This window comes from Asterias rubens, chromosome 1 (genome assembly GCF_902459465.1).
Source record: "Asterias rubens chromosome 1, eAstRub1.3, whole genome shotgun sequence".
Lineage (NCBI taxonomy): Eukaryota > Metazoa > Echinodermata > Asteroidea > Forcipulatida > Asteriidae > Asterias > Asterias rubens.
Window position 1 is genome coordinate 5,101,722 of NC_047062.1, and position 18,780 is coordinate 5,120,501.

Consider the following 18,780-nt stretch of genomic DNA (forward strand, 5'->3'; position numbering starts at 1 on the left):
TGTAGTTCACGTTCAGTGAAGTAATATTGATAGCACAAATCCCTGTGACCTGCTAGGGTGAGTGCCAGCGTGCCCTGTTTTTATGTTGCTCGGTCTGTTGCCAGTTGACTTGAATTTCACCAGTGAGACTCTTGAAAATTAAGGACCAAAAAAACCAAGACGTTTGTGTCACTGTTATAGTGAATGATGAAACTTCTTGTATTTCTAGCGGCCGTGATCGCTGCTTCTGCGTCAATGCCGGAGGAACCTGGTAAGAGCTGAACATTGTAATATAAGTTTTTATTGTTTCCATTACATTTTACTCAACAAACACGGTACATTTAAAAAACAAAACAAGTTTGTCCACATTGTTTTTTTTTTTACCATTTGGCGCAATTTTAGGCATATTTCTTGAAACCATTTCTGCTTAACATTAACTTTGTATGGCAAATATACAGGCATTATTGCCAGAACCTCAATTGTGTGTGAATCGGTATCACCATACATTATTTTAGTATTATACAGTTTTTATTTTTGTTTCATTTTGGTGATCGATAGTTTGGGGCGTGGTGTACCCCCCCCCCCCCATCCCACCATTATTATGGTGGATTTTTTGTATGCTTGGAATCACGTTGATTATTCCAAGGATTTAAAGGCAGTGGACACGTAATTATTAAAGATAATTATGAGCATAAAACCTGACTTGGTAACGAGTAATGCCGGGGAGCTGTTGGTAATATAAAACATTCTGGGAAACGGCTCCCTCTGAAGCTCCCCTTTTCGAGAAAGAAGTAATTCTCAACAAATTTGATTTCGAGACCTACCTCAGATTTAGATTTTGAGGTCTCGAAATCAAGTAGAAAGAACTCACATTCGTGTGACTAGGGTGTTTTTTTTCTTTCATTATTGTCTCGCAACTTCAACGACCAATTGAGCTCGAATTTTGACAGGCTTGTTATTTAATGCTTATGTTGATATACACCAATTGAGAAGATTGGTCTTTGACAATTACCAATAGTGTCCAGTGCCTTTAAGGGGGAATAGGCGTACTTCTATACTAGAGGGAAAATAGTGCGTTGTATGGGAACATTGGGGATACCCTTTATACCCATGGGGTATATAGGCGGGCCTATATTCGCCCTCATATGGAGGGCTAGTTCTACCATTGAAATTAAAACTAGACACGATTGCATTTGTGCACAAATGCAGAGCTGTTTCGTTAAGAAAATTTTCAATTTTTGTCCACTTAATTTGAAATTCTCTTTGCATAAAAGTAGTTATGACCAATCCAGCCTATTAAAAAAAATAATTTGGATTATACCATGTTCGGATAGCATTTTATGATTTAAAGGTGCAAAAATGGAAAAAATCATAAAAAATCATGTGATGACGTCATCATGACGTCATTTCACATTTCAAAAGAACTTGTCAATATCCAACAACTTACTAAGTTTCGACATGATCGCATAATCACATAGGGAGTAATATTAGTTCAAAAAGTGCACCTTTAAGGCCGCGTCACGTGACCCCCGATGACGTCATTGATCTGAAACTTCACACATATGATGGCTGTCTGACAGTTAACGTGTGTGTAAAATTTGAAGTGATTACAAAAAACTTCACCACAGACATCTTCATAAAGTCCATTTTGACAAGTTTTCAACCTGCCGCTAGAGGGCGCTATTGCAATTTGTGACGTCATCAATATTTTTTTTTAACTCCCCACCCTTGCTAGACACTTACGTCCTTGGAAAGCAACTTCATAACTTTTACCACTTTTGAGTTACAGGGCACTTCCGTTTTTTGCCCGTTTCAACCGGAAGTAGAGGTCATGTGAGGTCACGCACACGAAACAAAATGAAGACCTAATTTATCCCTACCACATTCCGCAAACAGAAACCTACGGTCTCGTTTGGCTGATTTGATATAGATTTTCAAACATTTAACATAAAACACCTTTAAGATGACGTCACGTGACCGCTGAGGATGTCATCATGACATCCTTGCTTTAGGATCATTATTGCACCATAACCTTCAATCCCTGAAAGTTTCATTGCAATTGCTCTCTGGGAACTATGCAAAAAATTGCGAGTACTGAATCAGACAAATAAAAAAAACAATAACTAGACATAATTGCATTTGTGCACAAATGCATAGCTGTTTCGTCAATAAATTCTCAACTGAATTAGATTTTTTGTGTGTATTCAAAGCAGTTAGCCAAATTAGGCATAAATAACAGAGAAATTCCTTTTATACCATGTTTAGTTAGCAACTGATGACTTAAAGGTGCAAAAATTAAAAAAATCATAACAAATCGTGTGATGACGTCATCATAACGGCATTTTATAATTCACAAGAACTTGCCACTATCTAACAACCTACCAAGTTTCAACAAAGTCGCATTGTAACTACGGGAGTTATACGACTTCAAAAGTGCAATCACGTGATCCCCGATGACGTCATTGATCTGAAACTTCACACATATGATGCCTGCCTGACATGTGTATAAAATTTGAAGTGATTACACTAAACTTCACCACACACATCTTCAAAAAGTCCGTTTTAAGGAGTTTTCAACCTGCTGCTAGTGGGCGCTGTTGCGTTTAGTTATGTCATCGATATTTGTTTTGAACTGCCCACCCTTGCTAGACACTATCATCGTTAAACCAACTTCATAACTTTTGCACATTTGAATTAGAGGGCACTTCCGGTTTCGACTGGAAGTAGAGGTCATGTTAGGTCACGCACACAAAATAAAATGAAGACCTAATTTATCCCTACCCAATCCCGCAAACAAAAACCTGCGGTCTCTTGTGGCTGATTTGATATAAATTTTTAAACAGTTAACATAAAACACCTTTAAAATGATGTCACGTGACCGGTGATGACGTCATCATGAAATCCTTGCTTTAGGATCATCATCATAGGACCAATACCTTTCATGACGGAGCTTGCCATTGCTTGTGTACAGTTAAGAATGTGCATGAGAATATTACCTGTGTACAAAATGCAACTACATACGGAATACACGCAATCGGGTGTGTGTACAAGGACACGGCATGGTAATTGTGTTCAAATGATTACGCACATTGGCATGGCATTGACTGCGTGTACAAATGATTACGCACATTGGCATGGCAATGTGTGCGTGAGGCTATGGCACGCAACCTTATGGCATTGCACAAATACATAGCTGTTTCGTCAATAACTTTTCAAGTTTCTTATTTGAGTTTTAAATTTGTTGTGTATTCAAAGCAATTTTCGTGTACAAATGATTACGCACATTGGCATGGCAATGTGTGCGTGAGGCTATGGCACGGAACCTTATGGCATTGCACAAATACATAGCTGTTTCGTCAATAACATTTCAAATTTCTCATTTGAGTTTTAAGTTTGTTGTGTATTCAAAGCAGTTTGCCCAAAGTGGCATAAATAAAGAAATAATTTGGAATATACCATGTTCAGATAGCAATTGATGTGTTAAAGGTGTAAAAATTGAAAACATAATTAAAAATCATGTGATGACGTCATCATGACGTCATTCCACAATTCACGAGAACTTGCCAATATCTAACAATCTACATAGTTTCAACATAATGGCGTCATTACTTTGAGAGGTATACGACTTCAAAAAGTGCACCTTTAATACAGCGTCACGTGACTCCCGATGACGTTATTGATCTGAAACTTCACACATATGATGCCTGCCAGACAGTTAACGTGTGTGTAAAATTTAAAGTGATTAAAAAAAACTTCGCCACAGACATCTTCAAAGAGTCCATTTTGAAGAAATTTCAACCTGCCACTAGAGGGCGCTGTTGCAATTTATGACGTCATCAATACTTTTTTTTAACTGCCCACCCTCGCTAGACACTTACGTCCATGGGAAAGCAACTTCATAACTGTTACCACTTTTGAGTTACTGGGCACTTCCGTTTTTGACCCGTTTCGACCGGAAGTAGAGGTCATGTGAGGTCACGCACATAAAATAAAATGAAGACCCAATTAATCCCTACCCAATCCCGATAACAGAAAGCTACGGTCTCTTGTGGTTGATTTGATATAGATTTTCAAAGATTTAAATAAAACACCTTTAAGAGGACGTCACGTGACCGGTGATGACGTCATCATGACGAATTTCTTTTAGGACCCTCCTTGCACCGATGCCCTTCATCACTGAAAGTTTCATTGCAATTGCTCTTTAGGAACCATACAAAAAAATGCGAGTACTGAATAATCCTGAAACAACCAAATAAAAAACCGAACAAAAACAATAGCTGTTTCGCTGCGCTGCGCTACGAAACAGCTAAAAAAATAATAAAAAAAACTTTAACAAAAACAAGAGCTGTTTCGCTGCGCTTCGCTACGAAACAGCTAAAAAAACTTTAACAAAAACAAGAGCTGTTTCGCTGCGCTTCGCTACGAAACAGCTAATAAAAAAAACTTTAACAAAAACAAGAGCTGTTTCGCTGCGCTTCGCTACGAAACAGCTAATAATCATGACGCTTTATACAAAAACCACCCTCTGTAGCTTTAGGGCATGATGCTCAATGAACGTATCAGTGAAAATTACAATTTTATGTTTTGTTTTCTTACACAGATAAATGGCAGCGGTACAAATCAGAGATGAGTCAACTGGATTATGTCAGTCCGAGAAAAGACTGCAATGAGCCATATGTAAGTCTGGCAGTACAAGAATTATCGGATCTTAAATACTAAAATATTTTGAAGCTACTGGTTAGGATGTCCATTTTAGTCAAGCTTGTTGATTTAGTTACTAGTTAATTTGTCCCTTTGTGGTTTACTGTTAGTCGTTCCCAGAGTTCATTGTTAAAGGAACTGGACACTATTGATTATTGTCATAGACTAGCCTTCGCAGATGGTGTATGTCAACATAAATATGCATGAAATAACAAACCTGTGAAAATTTGAGCTCAATCGGCCATCGAACTTGCGAGATAATAATGAAAGAAAAAACACCCTTGTCACACGAAGTTGTGTGCGTTTAGATGGTTGATTTCGAGACCTCAAGTTCTAAATCTGAGGTCTTGAAATCAAATTCGTGGAAAATTACTTCTCTCTCGAAAACTACATTACTTTAGAGGGAGCCGTTTTTCACAATGTTTTATGCCATCAACCGCTCCACATTACTCGTCACCAAGAAAGGTTTAGTGCTAATAATTATTTTGAGTAATTACCGATAGTGTCCACTGCCTTTAAACTGGCTGATTGTCGATCATCATTTGTTACCACACAAAGCTGATCCATCACCAGCCAATTAAAGATGTTGGATGTTCAATCTGTCTACCAGCTAGGTAGAGCGCTGATAGAGCGCCCACCATCCATGACCACAAGTGTTACGGTTGGTGATTCAAACCCCACACTATGCTGATCAGAAACACCAGAGTTTGAATTCGGTGCTCTTAACCGCTCGGCCACACGACACTTAAATTTAGCAGAGGGTTAAGACCACGTTGCCCTGTGGATCGGTCGAGTTAGACTTTGAAAATGCATATGGGTGGAGAGATGTTGTAAAAGTAGAATACAATGATCCACACAATTGAAATTGCACGGTTTTCTTTTTACCTCGTCGACTAAAGGCCGGTTTATAGTCGGTCGCGCGATGGTCGCGCGACGGAAATCTTGCGCGCAATCCTAAGACTGAGGCCTAAAAACCGTGTCTTTTTATGATCGCGCGTCAAGATTTCCGACGCCCGACCATCGCGCGACCGACTATAACTCGGCCTTAACACGGTCGGCTATTTATGGGAGTCAAATAAATGGCCGACCGTGTTACATGTAGTTCACAAAATAAAAGGAAAACCACGCAATTTCGGGGCAAATTTGTGTGGATCATTGTATTCTACTTTTAAAACATCTTTCTAACGATGTGAATTTTAATACAAACGTTTACAAACGCTTTTTATAGACCAACTCGTCCGAACCCAGGCAACGTGTTCCTTTAAAGTTCAAGAATCAGTGAATAATTTCCCCATTACTGTAAAAAGCTGTGAAACTTAATGAATAGCCCTAGCATACATTTTCACATAATGCCTGATTATGTGGCGTATACGAGGCCATTTCGCCCTTGAATATGCTGCAGGTGTAACTAATGTGTTTAAATCGAGGTATCTAATAATGACATTGTGTGAATATATCATGAATGTCATGGTCTGTACGTTCTACCGCGACCACACATCATGTCACCGAAAACTTCGGAATTTGTTCCCACTATGGCCATGCCGAACATAGCATTAATTACAAAAGTGGTTATGATATCGTCTTCATTCAAAATAAATATTTGAAAGGGTAAACAAAACTTTAAAGCCATAACGAATATTCCTTTACCTCCATCCCGATGAACGAGTCCCAACCCTGCTATGCTTTATATAACGGGTTAAATAACCACGTGTTGTAACATAACACGTGATCACCGTGGGATCGGATGATGTCACATGACTCTTTCTCGCGTGCGTGTTTTTTTTTTGCGTATTTTTTTTCTTCAAATCATAGCAACATCATCACCAGATTCCCAGTGACCAGATAACACTATTTGTCAATCGTGTGTTCGATGGTGACCCAGGACCCCATTTTGAATTAAGGTCAGCGAACTTCATCATAATAAATATCGGGTATCTGGCGGTGTGATCTAAACTAGTGATCATTACACTGATTAGTGTATTTGCAGACTAGTGGAACTGCAGGATTAGAAGTCTTGTCATCGCTGACGATTGTTGGTGCTTGACTGTTTGGTCATGGAGGTAGAAATACATTGGGGTGAAGAAAAGGTCGCCACGTTTTGCAGCCACCTACAAAAAAGTCAAGCACAATTTTGAGGGATGTCAATTTTTACCCTTTACCCAATTATTGTAAGTCGCCAGTCACGTTCTCCTAAAAATTAAACAGGACACGAGATGAAGTCTAATGCATTGTGTGTGTATTGTTTTAGTTGAACCTACAAACTAAGTAAAACAGTGAGCATTTAAAAACAAAGTATGGTGCAGCGGCCATCTTGTCTATTTAAAGGGTCTACTCTACACTGTCCGATGATGCAAATACAGTGCAGTTCACAATTCTGATTAAAATGTAGGATATTTACTTCGTTGAAGTGTAAAGTAACAATGGGAGTAGATAAATGAATGCGTGTCTCGGATTAAAACAGACAATGGCTTATCATGGTCCAGCTCAACTGCCCGGGTCATCTATGGATTTCTGTTATCGAACTATCAGAAGTGTTACATGGACTTTTACTGCGAGAGCACTTTGTGCGCTTGGTTCCATGGTTCCCCCGGCGGCACTAAATGCCCTTCTTCAGTCCAAAACGCCTGCAAAAACCCAATCCAAAAGGCACCAGTCCGGGATTGGGGGTCCATTAGTAACACAGTAAAATAGAGCGATTTATCACAATACTATTAAGACAGTTGGACCATATTGGTAATAATTGTCAAAGACTAGTCTTCACAGTTGGTGTATCTCAACATATGCATACAATAACAAACATGTGAAAATTTGAGCTCAATCAGTCGTCGAAGTTGCGAGATACGAAGTTGTGTGCTTTCAGATGCTTGATTTCGAGACCTCAAATTCTTGGTAGTATAAAACATTGTGAGAAACGGCTCCCTCGGAAGTAACGTATAGTTTTCGAGAAAGAAGTAATTTTAAACGATTTTGATTTCGAAACCTCAGAATTAGATTTTGAGGTCTCGAAACCAAGCATCTGAAAGCACACGACTTCGTGTGACAAGGGTGTTTTTTCTTCCATTATTATCTCACAACTTCGACAACCAAAATTGAGTTCAAATTTCCACAGGTTTATTATGTTGTGCATTATGTTGAACTACACCAAGTGAGAAGACAGGTCTTTGACAATTGCCAATAGTGTTCAGTGTCTTTAAAGCTAAACATGTATACAGAAACATGCTAACTTAAGATATATGTATACAAAAACATGCTAAGTTAAGATATTATAACTATATGTATTGATATTTTTATATTAAATTTATCCGTTCTTTTCCATTACAGGTTCATGGGATGCGCTTCGATTGTTCCATAACATCCTCAAATGATGTCCCGTCTTCGGGTGAGAAGTTTACTCTTCTTTCGAAACTTAGGCCTATGTACTGGCCTACTTACAAAGCTTTTTAAAAAGAGACATAAAGGGAAAACAAACCGGTAACAAATCTTTGTTCGAACGAAAACAATCATCGGTCGAACGAAAACCCTTTTTCTTCTCTTTTTTCGTTCGAACGATCTTCTTGATTGAACCCATGCCAAACCATTTTGTACCCGCACGTGAAAACAGCACTGTAGTTAGTGAGAAACATGGCATCGGTGCTTTCGCAAATTGCCTTCAACCATTTCTATTTTACAACATCGATGCTCTATCTAGTTGGTTATTACAATTCTTTTGCCTTTAAAGACATTGGACACTATTGGTATATTGTTAAAGACCAGTCTTCTCACTTAGTGCATCTCAACATGTGCATAAAATAACAAACCTGTGAAAATTTGAGCTCAATAATTGGTCAGCAAAGTTGCGAGATAATAATGAAAGAAAAAAAAAAACACCCTTGTCACACGAAGTTGTGTGCTTTCAGATGCTTGATTTCGAGACCTCAAAATCTAAATCTTAGGGCTCGAAATTACGACAGTCCATTAGTGCCATCTTTATTTATATTTTTTAAAACATGTGTTTATATTTTCAATACATGTATTTATATTTTCAATACATGCATTTATATTTTCAATACATGTATTTATACTTTCAATACATGTATTGATATTTTCATTACATGTAAAAATCGTTACTTCAGAGAGAGCCGTTTTTCACAATGTTTTATACTATAACAGCTCCCCATTACACGTTACCAAGTAAGGTTTTATGATAATAACTGTTTTGAGTTATAAATTACCAATAGTGTTCACTTCCTTTATGAAGCTTCGCATGAACAATTACAAGTCTCTAACCGCATGCAGGATAAAACGGTGTACAAATGCAACAGTTTGATACAGTTTAAGTGTTTTTTTTTGCTCAAAATCCATCGATGAGGTCACATTTCAAATAAGGTCTGTACACTTTGACCAGATAATTTTCAGTTTATACCTGAATGTTCGTTCCTCATGGAAAACAAACTTGTATACTTGTGTTGTCTCGTTCCGTGTTCATACAAGTTCTGGTGAAAGACAGTAAATTCCAGCAACTGTATACTGCATTACTGTTCAGAAAGAAGTAGTTTTTCGTGAAGGTACACCTTCAAGTCTAAGTTTGTATGTGGTGCGTTTTTGGGCTCACCAACATTGGGCGAGGAACCCGACGAACTCCGCTTGATGTTGATTGAGAGAACAGTATTGTCGCTCAATTCATCATCGTTTGCACACGGCTATTGCGTCCAATGTCTGTTTTAGGGCGTGGCCGAAGGGAAATAAGTCACAAAGTGACCAGTGGTCTAATCTATGGTCATGCAGTACATATTCATAGACTGACCACGCCTGGCATCACGAGGACGCTCACAAACGACAAACAATATGGCGACTTCCCGAGCCTTACGCCAATAGCCAACTTGGTGAACAGGGCTAATAGGGCGAACACGGGTAATCATGGCGCCATAATTGCGACCGAATGACGGCCTTTGAGCGTCTGGCACCCACTTCCTATATCCAGTCGGATATTTACCACCCTCGTAGCAGTTCCATTCACCTTCAACTTCGGCGTCATTACAATTGATCCAAACACTCAGTGAATTTGCACTGTATGGAAGTGAATTATTTATAAATGCATTCTCCCAATCTGAGCTTGGGACCATGATAGATGCGTTGTTACGATCACACTGCATCGTGGCATTGGTCCAGTTGCCCTTCATGGATCCATCCAGACCCAAGTAGCAAGAATGAGCAAAAGGCACCCATCCATCAGGGCACCCTCTCGCTGCAAAGACACCCTTGGTTACGAAGACGAGAACAACCAGTGAAACCAACATGTTACCACTTTTGACGATAAGTTGAAGAGCCATCTTGTATACCGCTGTTCATGTGATATATCTTTAGACTTGAGTGTGCGGCATTCCATAGCACAGCAATTTATCTACTAAAACTGTGCGTCAGACCTATCCCCTGAGGTGTATTTATTCAGAATGAAGTTTGTTCCATTATGTTTTTAGGAGGGAAAGTTATTACTATTATTGCCTTTATCTTTAAACTGCATGCTGAGTCGCAAAGGCACCCATCTGCCAATAGTGGAATTTGGTGGTTATTTTTTCATCGCTCGATTTTTATTCACTTCTGTCACGGTTAACTACCGTTAAGCTACCATGTGTATAGAGACATTATCCATCTCTCACCAAGGACACTATAATTATTGAGTAGCTTTGTATTACACGTCGTGCCCATTAACAAAATTGTCTTCCTCCGTAATGGCACTGATACGAGATAATAGAGCTAAACATCTTAAGTGTTTGATGCAGAATAGACTTCAACAATCACTGGTTATTGTACTTTAATGGCAGGGTGTACTTTTGGTAATTGTCTACGACCAGTATCCCCACTCATGCAAAGTAACAAATCTGTGGTGAACATTTTTGCCCAATTTGGTCTTCGTATTTGCAAGAAAAGAGCATTGATTACCCTTGTTGCAAAGAATTGCGTGCTTTAAAAGGAAGGTACACGTTTGGTAACTACTCAAAACAAATATTAACTTAAAAACTGACTTGGTAACAGGCATTGGAGAGCTGTTGATAGTAAGTATAAAACATTGTGAGAAACGACTCCCTCTGAAGTAACAAGAGAAAGTTTTTGAGAAAGAGGTAATTTCTCACTAAAGTAATAAAAGACTTCTAGAAGTCTTTTATTCTTATCTGAAAGCACAAAATTTCGTCCCAACAAGGGTGTTTTTTCTTTCATCATTTTCTTGCAACCTCGATGACCAATTGAGCCCAAATGTTCACAGGCGTGTTATTTTATGGTTATGATGGGATACACCAAGTGAGAAGACTGGTCTTTGACAATTACCAAACGTGTACCTTCCCTTTAGGATGCATGGAAATGTGTTCAGGCCTGACAGTCAATCCGCACCACACTTTTTTTTTGCGGGGGTTGTTTATTTTCAACTAACCTATTCTCAGATACGTGTTTTCATTGATATATTTTATTTGGTTGCTTTGTTTTAGTCCATAAGTTGAGACCAGGAGATGTGGCGGTTATAGGTGCATTCGGTGATTCCATAACTGTAAGTTTGGAGTAAAAGTTTTCACTCGTAAACAATAATCTACTGACTTTATTTTACTTTTTGCACTGATTAAACTTTTCTTCAAAAATTGTTTTCGAAACATAAAATCGAAAGGAAAATTGGAGCTAGAGATAGGCTTTTATATATCTTTAAACATAATTAAATCTAAATAAGGTTAATCTTTTAGATTACAATTTTAAATGCTTAGGATTCATTTTTAAATATAAAAGTTTTTTGTTTTTTTTTATTAACTTTAAAATCCCACCCATTTAAGAGTGTATATATAAACATTAAAACAAAAACATAAAAAAATAATTTCCGGTTGTTGGTGTTTTTTGTTTGTTTTTGAAGGCAGGCAACGGGGCACTAGCGTGCACTCTCTTAGAAGTATTTATTGAGTACAGAGGAACATCTTGGAGGTAAGCTTTTATGAACAATACTTTCTTGACGTTAGTTGTATAATAACTAATTATAGAAAATTACCACCAGAAAAACACACTTATGAATACACACGTTACAAATTAAGGTGACGTCATTTTGACTTGTTCTTTCTCTGCAGTATCGGTGGTGATGGGACTTTTGATACAGCTCTCACATTACCAAGTAAGCTCAGGTTACAGTTTAATCAACCTACCGGGGCCGAGGGGGGCAAGTGCCCTTGGGTGTGAGATTTAAAGAAGAAAAGGGAGGGGAAGATTGTTGGGGGGGAGGGGGAATAACGTAGGGGTGAGGGGAGTATTTTGGAGGAGGGGTTTGGTGAAGATTGCAGAAGGGGGGGCTGAGGGGAGCATTAAAGAATTATAATTGATGTACAACTGCGCCTTGGTTATGACAGAAGGCCTGAAGTCTTTAAATATCTGAGCGAAAAATAACCAAAAATAACCGCTTTCTCAAAAACTACGTTACGTCAGAGGGAGCCAGCTCTCATTATGTTTTATACTATCAACAGCTCTCCCGATGCTCTTGACCAAGTTAGTGCATGCTAATAATTATTTGATAGTTACCAATATTGTCCAAACATAATAATAACTTTGCAGATATTCTAAGATTATACAACCCCGATCTGATTGGTTACTCTCTTGGTGTGGGGAATGTCAGCAGTAACACGTCTTATCTCAACTGTGCTGTACCCAAATCAAGATCCAGGTCAGTACGATTGTTTTTATCTCTTTCTTTTTGGTTCAAGTTGTACAACTGCATTTACATACTAAACCTATACCAATATGATTGGTTTCCCCGGTCATTTTTCGGCAACAAGCAGACAAATTGAAACGCAGCGTTGTTCTATTTCGCACGAAACTGAAAGCTCAAAAATGGTTTAATTCTATTTCATTCGCATTTATAAGATAACAATCCATTTGAGCAGCATTCAACTCTCCAGCAGCTTTTCGCATGAACTTAGAGTGGTGTCAAAATAAATGCCGAATACTTATGCAATATATATCTGCATGCCTGAACTGAAGAGGATGCATGCAAATGAAATATGTCACTTATTTGCCGAAACTGACAAGGAAAACTGTGTGAATACAGAAATAGTTAGTCTAAGTTTCAAGATGGTACAAAATAATTGCTACAGGTGGTTCATAGAAGAGCGTGAAAAGGTGAAAATATCGGATTTTTGTTTAAACATCGAACGAAATCGATCGAACCAAACCACGTAACATCTCAAAACACAATTTTTGTTAAATCTTTATTGATAAAAGCCAACCATCCCGACTTTAAATTATACAAAGAATATTGCTCAAGACATCAATTATGGAAAAAGAGTTTAAACAGATCGATTTTTGAAAAGAGCCAATTGAAATGACAAAGTGCGACTTGCGGGCTTTTTTGCAGAGCGGATTACATGATGATAAAAATATGGCACAGTTCCTAAACTTCAGCCCATTTGCAAGATATTGATAACCACATCACAAAAGACCAATCATTTGTGTTCCTTTCTACTGTTTTTGGTTTTTCAACTTAGCTTGACTTATTGAATATTTTGAGTGATAACACTTGTTTTAAATTGTACAATAAACCACAAACAATGTGTTTATTGAAACCGTCAGTGCCATGCCTGGGCAGGCAGAGGACCTAGTCAAGCGAATCTACGCGGATCCAACCATTGACGTAGCCAATGATTGGAAAGTCATCACACTGTTCATTGGGGGGAATGATGTGTGTGAGTTCTGCAAGGACCGCCCGAATTATACCAAGGAGAAGTACATTGAGAGAATTACAAAGGCATTGGATCATCTTCACGACAAGGTAAAACAATTACAAATCTATTCAACTCGACTAGACATTTATTTTCGTATTTTTGCAAGAGTAACCATGTATGCATAACATACACAAACTGATGATGTGTAACGGTCAACTGTCACTTCTATTTTTCTTGAAGTTGCCACGTACCTTAGTCAACGTTGTGGGACTCATCAACGTCACCCAGCTAACGAAACAATCAGAGTTTATTTGTGGACTCGCGCACGCGTAAGTTATTTGAGTTTTTTTTTTGTCTGATCAATCGAAGTTCGGTACCATCCAACCGGAGATCGCCGGTTTCACCATTCTGAACGAAGCTCGTCTATGAAATCAAATCCTCGAATTGAAAATTATGTTTATACATTTTAGTTTTACCTATACACCGATGTGTGTTATGCAATGCTCACTCAGCACTTTCCCGAGTTCTTTGAGGAAAAACAACCAAATTACAGGCATAATACTCTGGTTGGAATTTTACTTTTATTATAATTCATTTGGTATAGTCAATTTTAAACTATAGTGCAAACTCGAGTATTTTTTGAAACAGTAGGTCCTATCGTGCACACAAATCTTGTTCATGACATCCTCTGACTATTTGTCACATGCTAACTGTAGCATTCAAATCACAATCCACTCACCAAAGGCACGTGTTTCTAAATAATCACATCATGATTTTAGACATTTTTTCTTGTCTTTGTTTTTTTCCCTTTTTAGCATCATCTGCAGTTGCATCAAAAATTTGGATTATAACGAAACTTTGGAAGTTGAGCAACTAACCCGCGACTACCAGGTTAGTATAGATTGGAAGTTTGCTGAAGACGATTAGAACAAGCCGATCGAAACGTCGTACTTGTTTTACAGAACCAACACAACTGGTCAGAGATGTAGTTTTATGGTATCACCTCAAACACCCTCGTGTGTATTCTATTCACACTACGTAAAGTTTTCAAATGTTTGTTTTTTTGCCATTTTTCAAATGTTACGATACCTGTTGGTTGGTATACAGCTATCTCAGTTGGCAATCATGCAGGTTTAGCTATAGCCTCTTACTACAATGCAACAACGGGCACAATGGGTGTTGCACATTATAGATATAACAAAGAAAGGTATAGAATTGTGTTCAAAGAGCACTAATTTGCGCAGACATAATTTCATTGATGTTAAGTTTGATTCTTGTTTTGTATCTTTTTTGTGTGTGACAACCCCCATGGTGCCAATTAGTTTACAAGCTGACGATGGTTTATAAAAACTTGGTCCCAATTTTGTGTTCGTTTTGTTTTTACTAAAAGATGTTCGGCCTAGTGTCCTTTTGCTTCAATTAACGATCCTTATGTTATTATACCGTGATAACATTATTGTACAGTTGTGCAGCAAAACGATGTCTTTTTGGGATCGTTTGTATGCCACCACAATTATTGATCAAGCAGCATAACTTTCAAAGTTTAAAGATTTTAAACATTCCCCAATAAATGACTGTGTTGTTGTTTTTGTAAAAACTTAAAGGAAGTACTTCGAGATCTAGCAAACAGTGGGAGATATGATACGACTGATGACTTTACAGTGGTGTACCAACCCTTTATGGAAAACACACAGTTTCCAGCTGATGAGGTAAAGTACATTTTGAATATTTTAGTATGTGCGCCAAAAACCACGCGATCTCAGCTACAGGTCTGTAGAGAATACATACAGTAAAGGCAATGCTCAGTTACAGATGAAGGAAACCTTTAAATAAGGAAACCCAATAATGGAATAAGAAATAGGGACCGACATCCCAATAGACCGTAGTAAATGACAGGGTGCCCTAACAAAGCTATTTTGAGGGTGGATAGAATACAATGACACTATGGTTTGGGTAAATTTCTTTGCATAACCAAAGTAACATAACGCACTCCATAGTGTCCATCGTTTAAAAAAAAGAGCAAATTCTGTCGGTTTCCACTGTTTCATCGTATGGTTTACCTTGGGCGTTTCATTTCGCGCGTATGTATAACCAGTAACTGTTCCAGGTTTCTGCATGGCTGAAACGATAAACCAAGGCAAATTCAACCGAAACAGTTTTTGTTTGGGAACGTGCAAGATAACACCGGGATTATAGGGTTATATTAATGCAGGGCAAGATGCCCACCATGCCAACTTGGTCCACGAATGAATACCACAGCTAGCTGTGAACAAAATGTGGGCCTTCTGAAGCATTTCTAAAGCTTTATATCATATTATAATGTTTTTCTTTTCAGAATGGTGATTTTGATAAATCATTCATGTCACCCGATTGCTTCCATCTGAGTGCCAAGGGACACGCATTTGCAGCTAAGGAACTCTGGAATAACATGGTATTCTTTTAATTAGGGTTAACAAAATTAGTGTAAAATTTAGTGGATATGGATATATTGTGGGTATAGATTCGGGATTTATTGGGTTTTGGGATTAGGTCGATATGGATTTAATGGATATGATTTTATCGGATGGCGGTTAAGTGAATAGAAATTTAGTGGATAGACGGTTTGGAAAAAAATCTGTGAAAGAATAACAAACAATTAAAAATGGTTGCATCAATATAATGATCAGGGTAATATTAAACAAAAAATGTCATGTTCTTATCTATATTATTTAAAGAGGAGGTTCGGTGTTCTCCAAACTGATCAATTTTTTCTTCAGATGGCAACCAAACGTGTGTTCGTAGTGAATATAATTAGTGCCTATATTCTCCTAAACGTTACATCGATATCAAACTGTTACTTGTTTTTAATTCCCGTTTGTGCAGCTCCAGCCAGTTGGACATAAATCCATGGAATGGGATCCATTTTCAAAATCCCTTTCCTGCCCAACAGAGGTAAGTTGCTTATCCAGCCTTTTCCAGCTGGTGGTAATTTATAAAAACTCTGCGCTTACGATCGCGATTCTCCGCTTACGTGCAAGCCCCGAACTTCTGCGCTAGCCTAGTTAGCATAGAATGCCCAGTAATGTGGAGTACGCACGCGCAGACGCCAAAATATTCGCCGACCCGTGAAATTCGCTTGCCGTAAGCACGTAATGTCCTGCTTCCGTAAGCGCAGATTCTGTGCATTGTTGTTTTATGCGTAATGTCAGGATACAACAAGTGAGAATACATGGTCTTTCACAATTACCAGAGGTGTCCAGTAACTTTAACACTTCCATGACACTTGATTTGATATAAATTTGACATCTACCACCTTTTCCTCATTATCTTATTCAGAATATGCCATACTTTGCCACCAACAAGAATAGCATGATTGACGAAACCAGCACGGAAAACCCCAACCGGAGAACTACACCGGCAAGCAACGGAAAAGCAGCTCTCAGCCCGCACAATGCTATTATTTCACTGGTGGCGTTTCTCATTATTTCAATGTTCTTACATTAGGGACAATACGAGAAGAGATAAACCACAGTGTAGTTATTTCGCGGTAGTGAAGTTAATGAAGAGAACGGTCCCCTCGATCCACTAAGCGAAAGTGATCCACTAAGCAAAAGTGATCCACTATGCGAAAGTATAGTCTCGACCGATGTCAGAGGATACGTATAATGCAGTACCGGAAAGTTGGTATAACATTATGGTTATCGTGTCCGATGTGACATTTATTTTTCTCAGGAATATAAAGCTTGTGTAATCTTGAATAATTCATTAATATTCAAATGTCTGACCGTTGGCCTTCATTAGAGTCATCTGCATAGTTGAACTCTGGTAATTTTTGGACTTGTTTGGTGCGAACCACGAACTAAAATGACCATAGAACATGATGTACATTTGTGATAAGTTAGTGTGGCGATAAATCGCATTGGTCATGCGTCCAATGTCAATGTCAGCAGACTGGAGTAAGTCTGAACTTCTTTGACCATGTTTGAACCTCTTTCACACAAATTAAGTTCGAAATTGGGTCTAATTGTAAGTGGTTAGTTTACCGTATTTTCTGTATATTTGGTAGTTACCTTTTATTGATATTACTGTGGTTAATGTTTTTAAGTTTTTGCTTTGCATTTTCAATGTTTCCAGCTGCCAATGGCACAAGTACCTGTATGTTTAAAGGCAGTGGACACTATTGGTAATTACTCAAAATAATTGTTAGCATAAAACCTTACTCGGAAAATAGTAATGTAGAGAGGTTGATAGGATACATTATTTTGAGAAACGGCTCCCTCTGAAGTGACGTAGTTTTCGAGAAAGAAGTAATTTTCCACGAATTTGATTTCGAGACCTAAAGTTTAGAATATGAGGTATCGAAATCAAGCATCTGAAAGCACACGACTTGGTGTGACAAGGGTGTTTTTTTATTTCAATCATATCTCGCAACTTCGACGACCAATTGAGCTCAAATTTTCACAGGTTTGTTATGTTATGCATGTGTTTAGATACACCAAGTGGGAAGACTGGTCTTTGACAACTACCAATAGTGTCCACTATATTTAATGCGTACCTAATAAAAGAAATATATTCAATGTATGTTCAATATAGTCGATATTCAATATAGCTGTTTTCAAAGTTGGTCATCCATTGTAATTGAGTTGTTCGTGGGCTTGATTTGTTTTCCTTTAAGTATTTTGTTTATTTTAGGGGGGGGGGTCATGCCACACCTTGAGCGCCAACGTTTTTGCTTACAACAAAATCATAACTGCGATGATCGAATTTGTTGCTTTGAAACTTTTACTGTGTTATTTGTCATAAAGATGAACCCTGGTTACATTGTGTAAAGTTCGGTACATAATGACCTCATCATATGAACGACCTAACCCTAACAGACCATAAAATAAGGACAAAATTGTGATTAAAATAATCCCCTTCAAGATTGCTATGTCATAAAATCATTATCACCAGATTCATTATTTGATTTACAATTAAATGGAGCTTCGCAGCAGTATTTGCAGTTTACTTTAGTCTTCTTTATTGCAGGTTGAGTATGTTACTTCTGACCTTAAACGATGATGGCACAGGTTATCTTTATGACTCTTCGTTATCTGATGTTTTGATAATTTGTCTGGAGTGACTATCGGTCGAATAAATAAACTTACATGTTTATTTCGAGTGTTTGTGATTAGTTGTTTTGGAGTCCTTCGGCCTCGATCTTTTTCTATATTTATTTAGTATTATTCTTTCTTAATTTTCTTAAAGGCAGTGGACGCTATTGGTAACTACTCAAAATCATTATTGGCATAAAACCTTACTTGGTGACGAGTAATGGGGAGAGGTTGATGGTATACAACATTGTGAGAAACGGCTCCCTCTGAAGTGCCATAGTTTTAGAGAAAGACGTAATTTTCCACGAATTTGATTTCGAGACCTCAGATTTAGAACTTGAGGTCCCGAAATCAACCATCTAAAC

The 18,780-nt window shown here is 38.0% G+C and overlaps 1 protein-coding gene across 1 annotated transcript; it reads left to right on the forward strand.

The window, feature by feature from the left end:
* The first annotated feature begins 186 nt into the window (after positions 1-186).
* LOC117294822 (phospholipase B1, membrane-associated-like) lies at positions 187-16,826 on the forward strand. Its single transcript, XM_033777360.1, has 14 exons — positions 187-250; positions 4,580-4,656; positions 8,002-8,059; positions 11,142-11,200; positions 11,552-11,619; positions 11,760-11,803; positions 12,238-12,346; positions 13,252-13,450; positions 13,584-13,672; positions 14,159-14,234; positions 14,948-15,052; positions 15,679-15,774; positions 16,206-16,274; positions 16,659-16,826. The coding sequence occupies exons 1-14, from the start codon at positions 187-189 to the stop codon at positions 16,824-16,826; spliced, it is 1,281 nt and encodes a 426-aa protein (XP_033633251.1).
* The last annotated feature ends 1,954 nt before the right edge of the window (positions 16,827-18,780 follow it).

Bases quoted from the DNA above. Each gene is read 5' to 3' on its own strand.
- LOC117294822 (XM_033777360.1), top strand. From the start codon at position 187: ATGAAACTTCTTGTATTTCTAGCGGCCGTGATCGCTGCTTCTGCGTCA. The intron at 11,201-11,551 runs GTAAGTTTGGAG...TTGTTTTTGAAG, and splicing joins CATTCGGTGATTCCATAACT to GCAGGCAACGGGGCACTAGC. The intron at 13,451-13,583 runs GTAAAACAATTA...TTTTTCTTGAAG, and splicing joins TGGATCATCTTCACGACAAG to TTGCCACGTACCTTAGTCAA.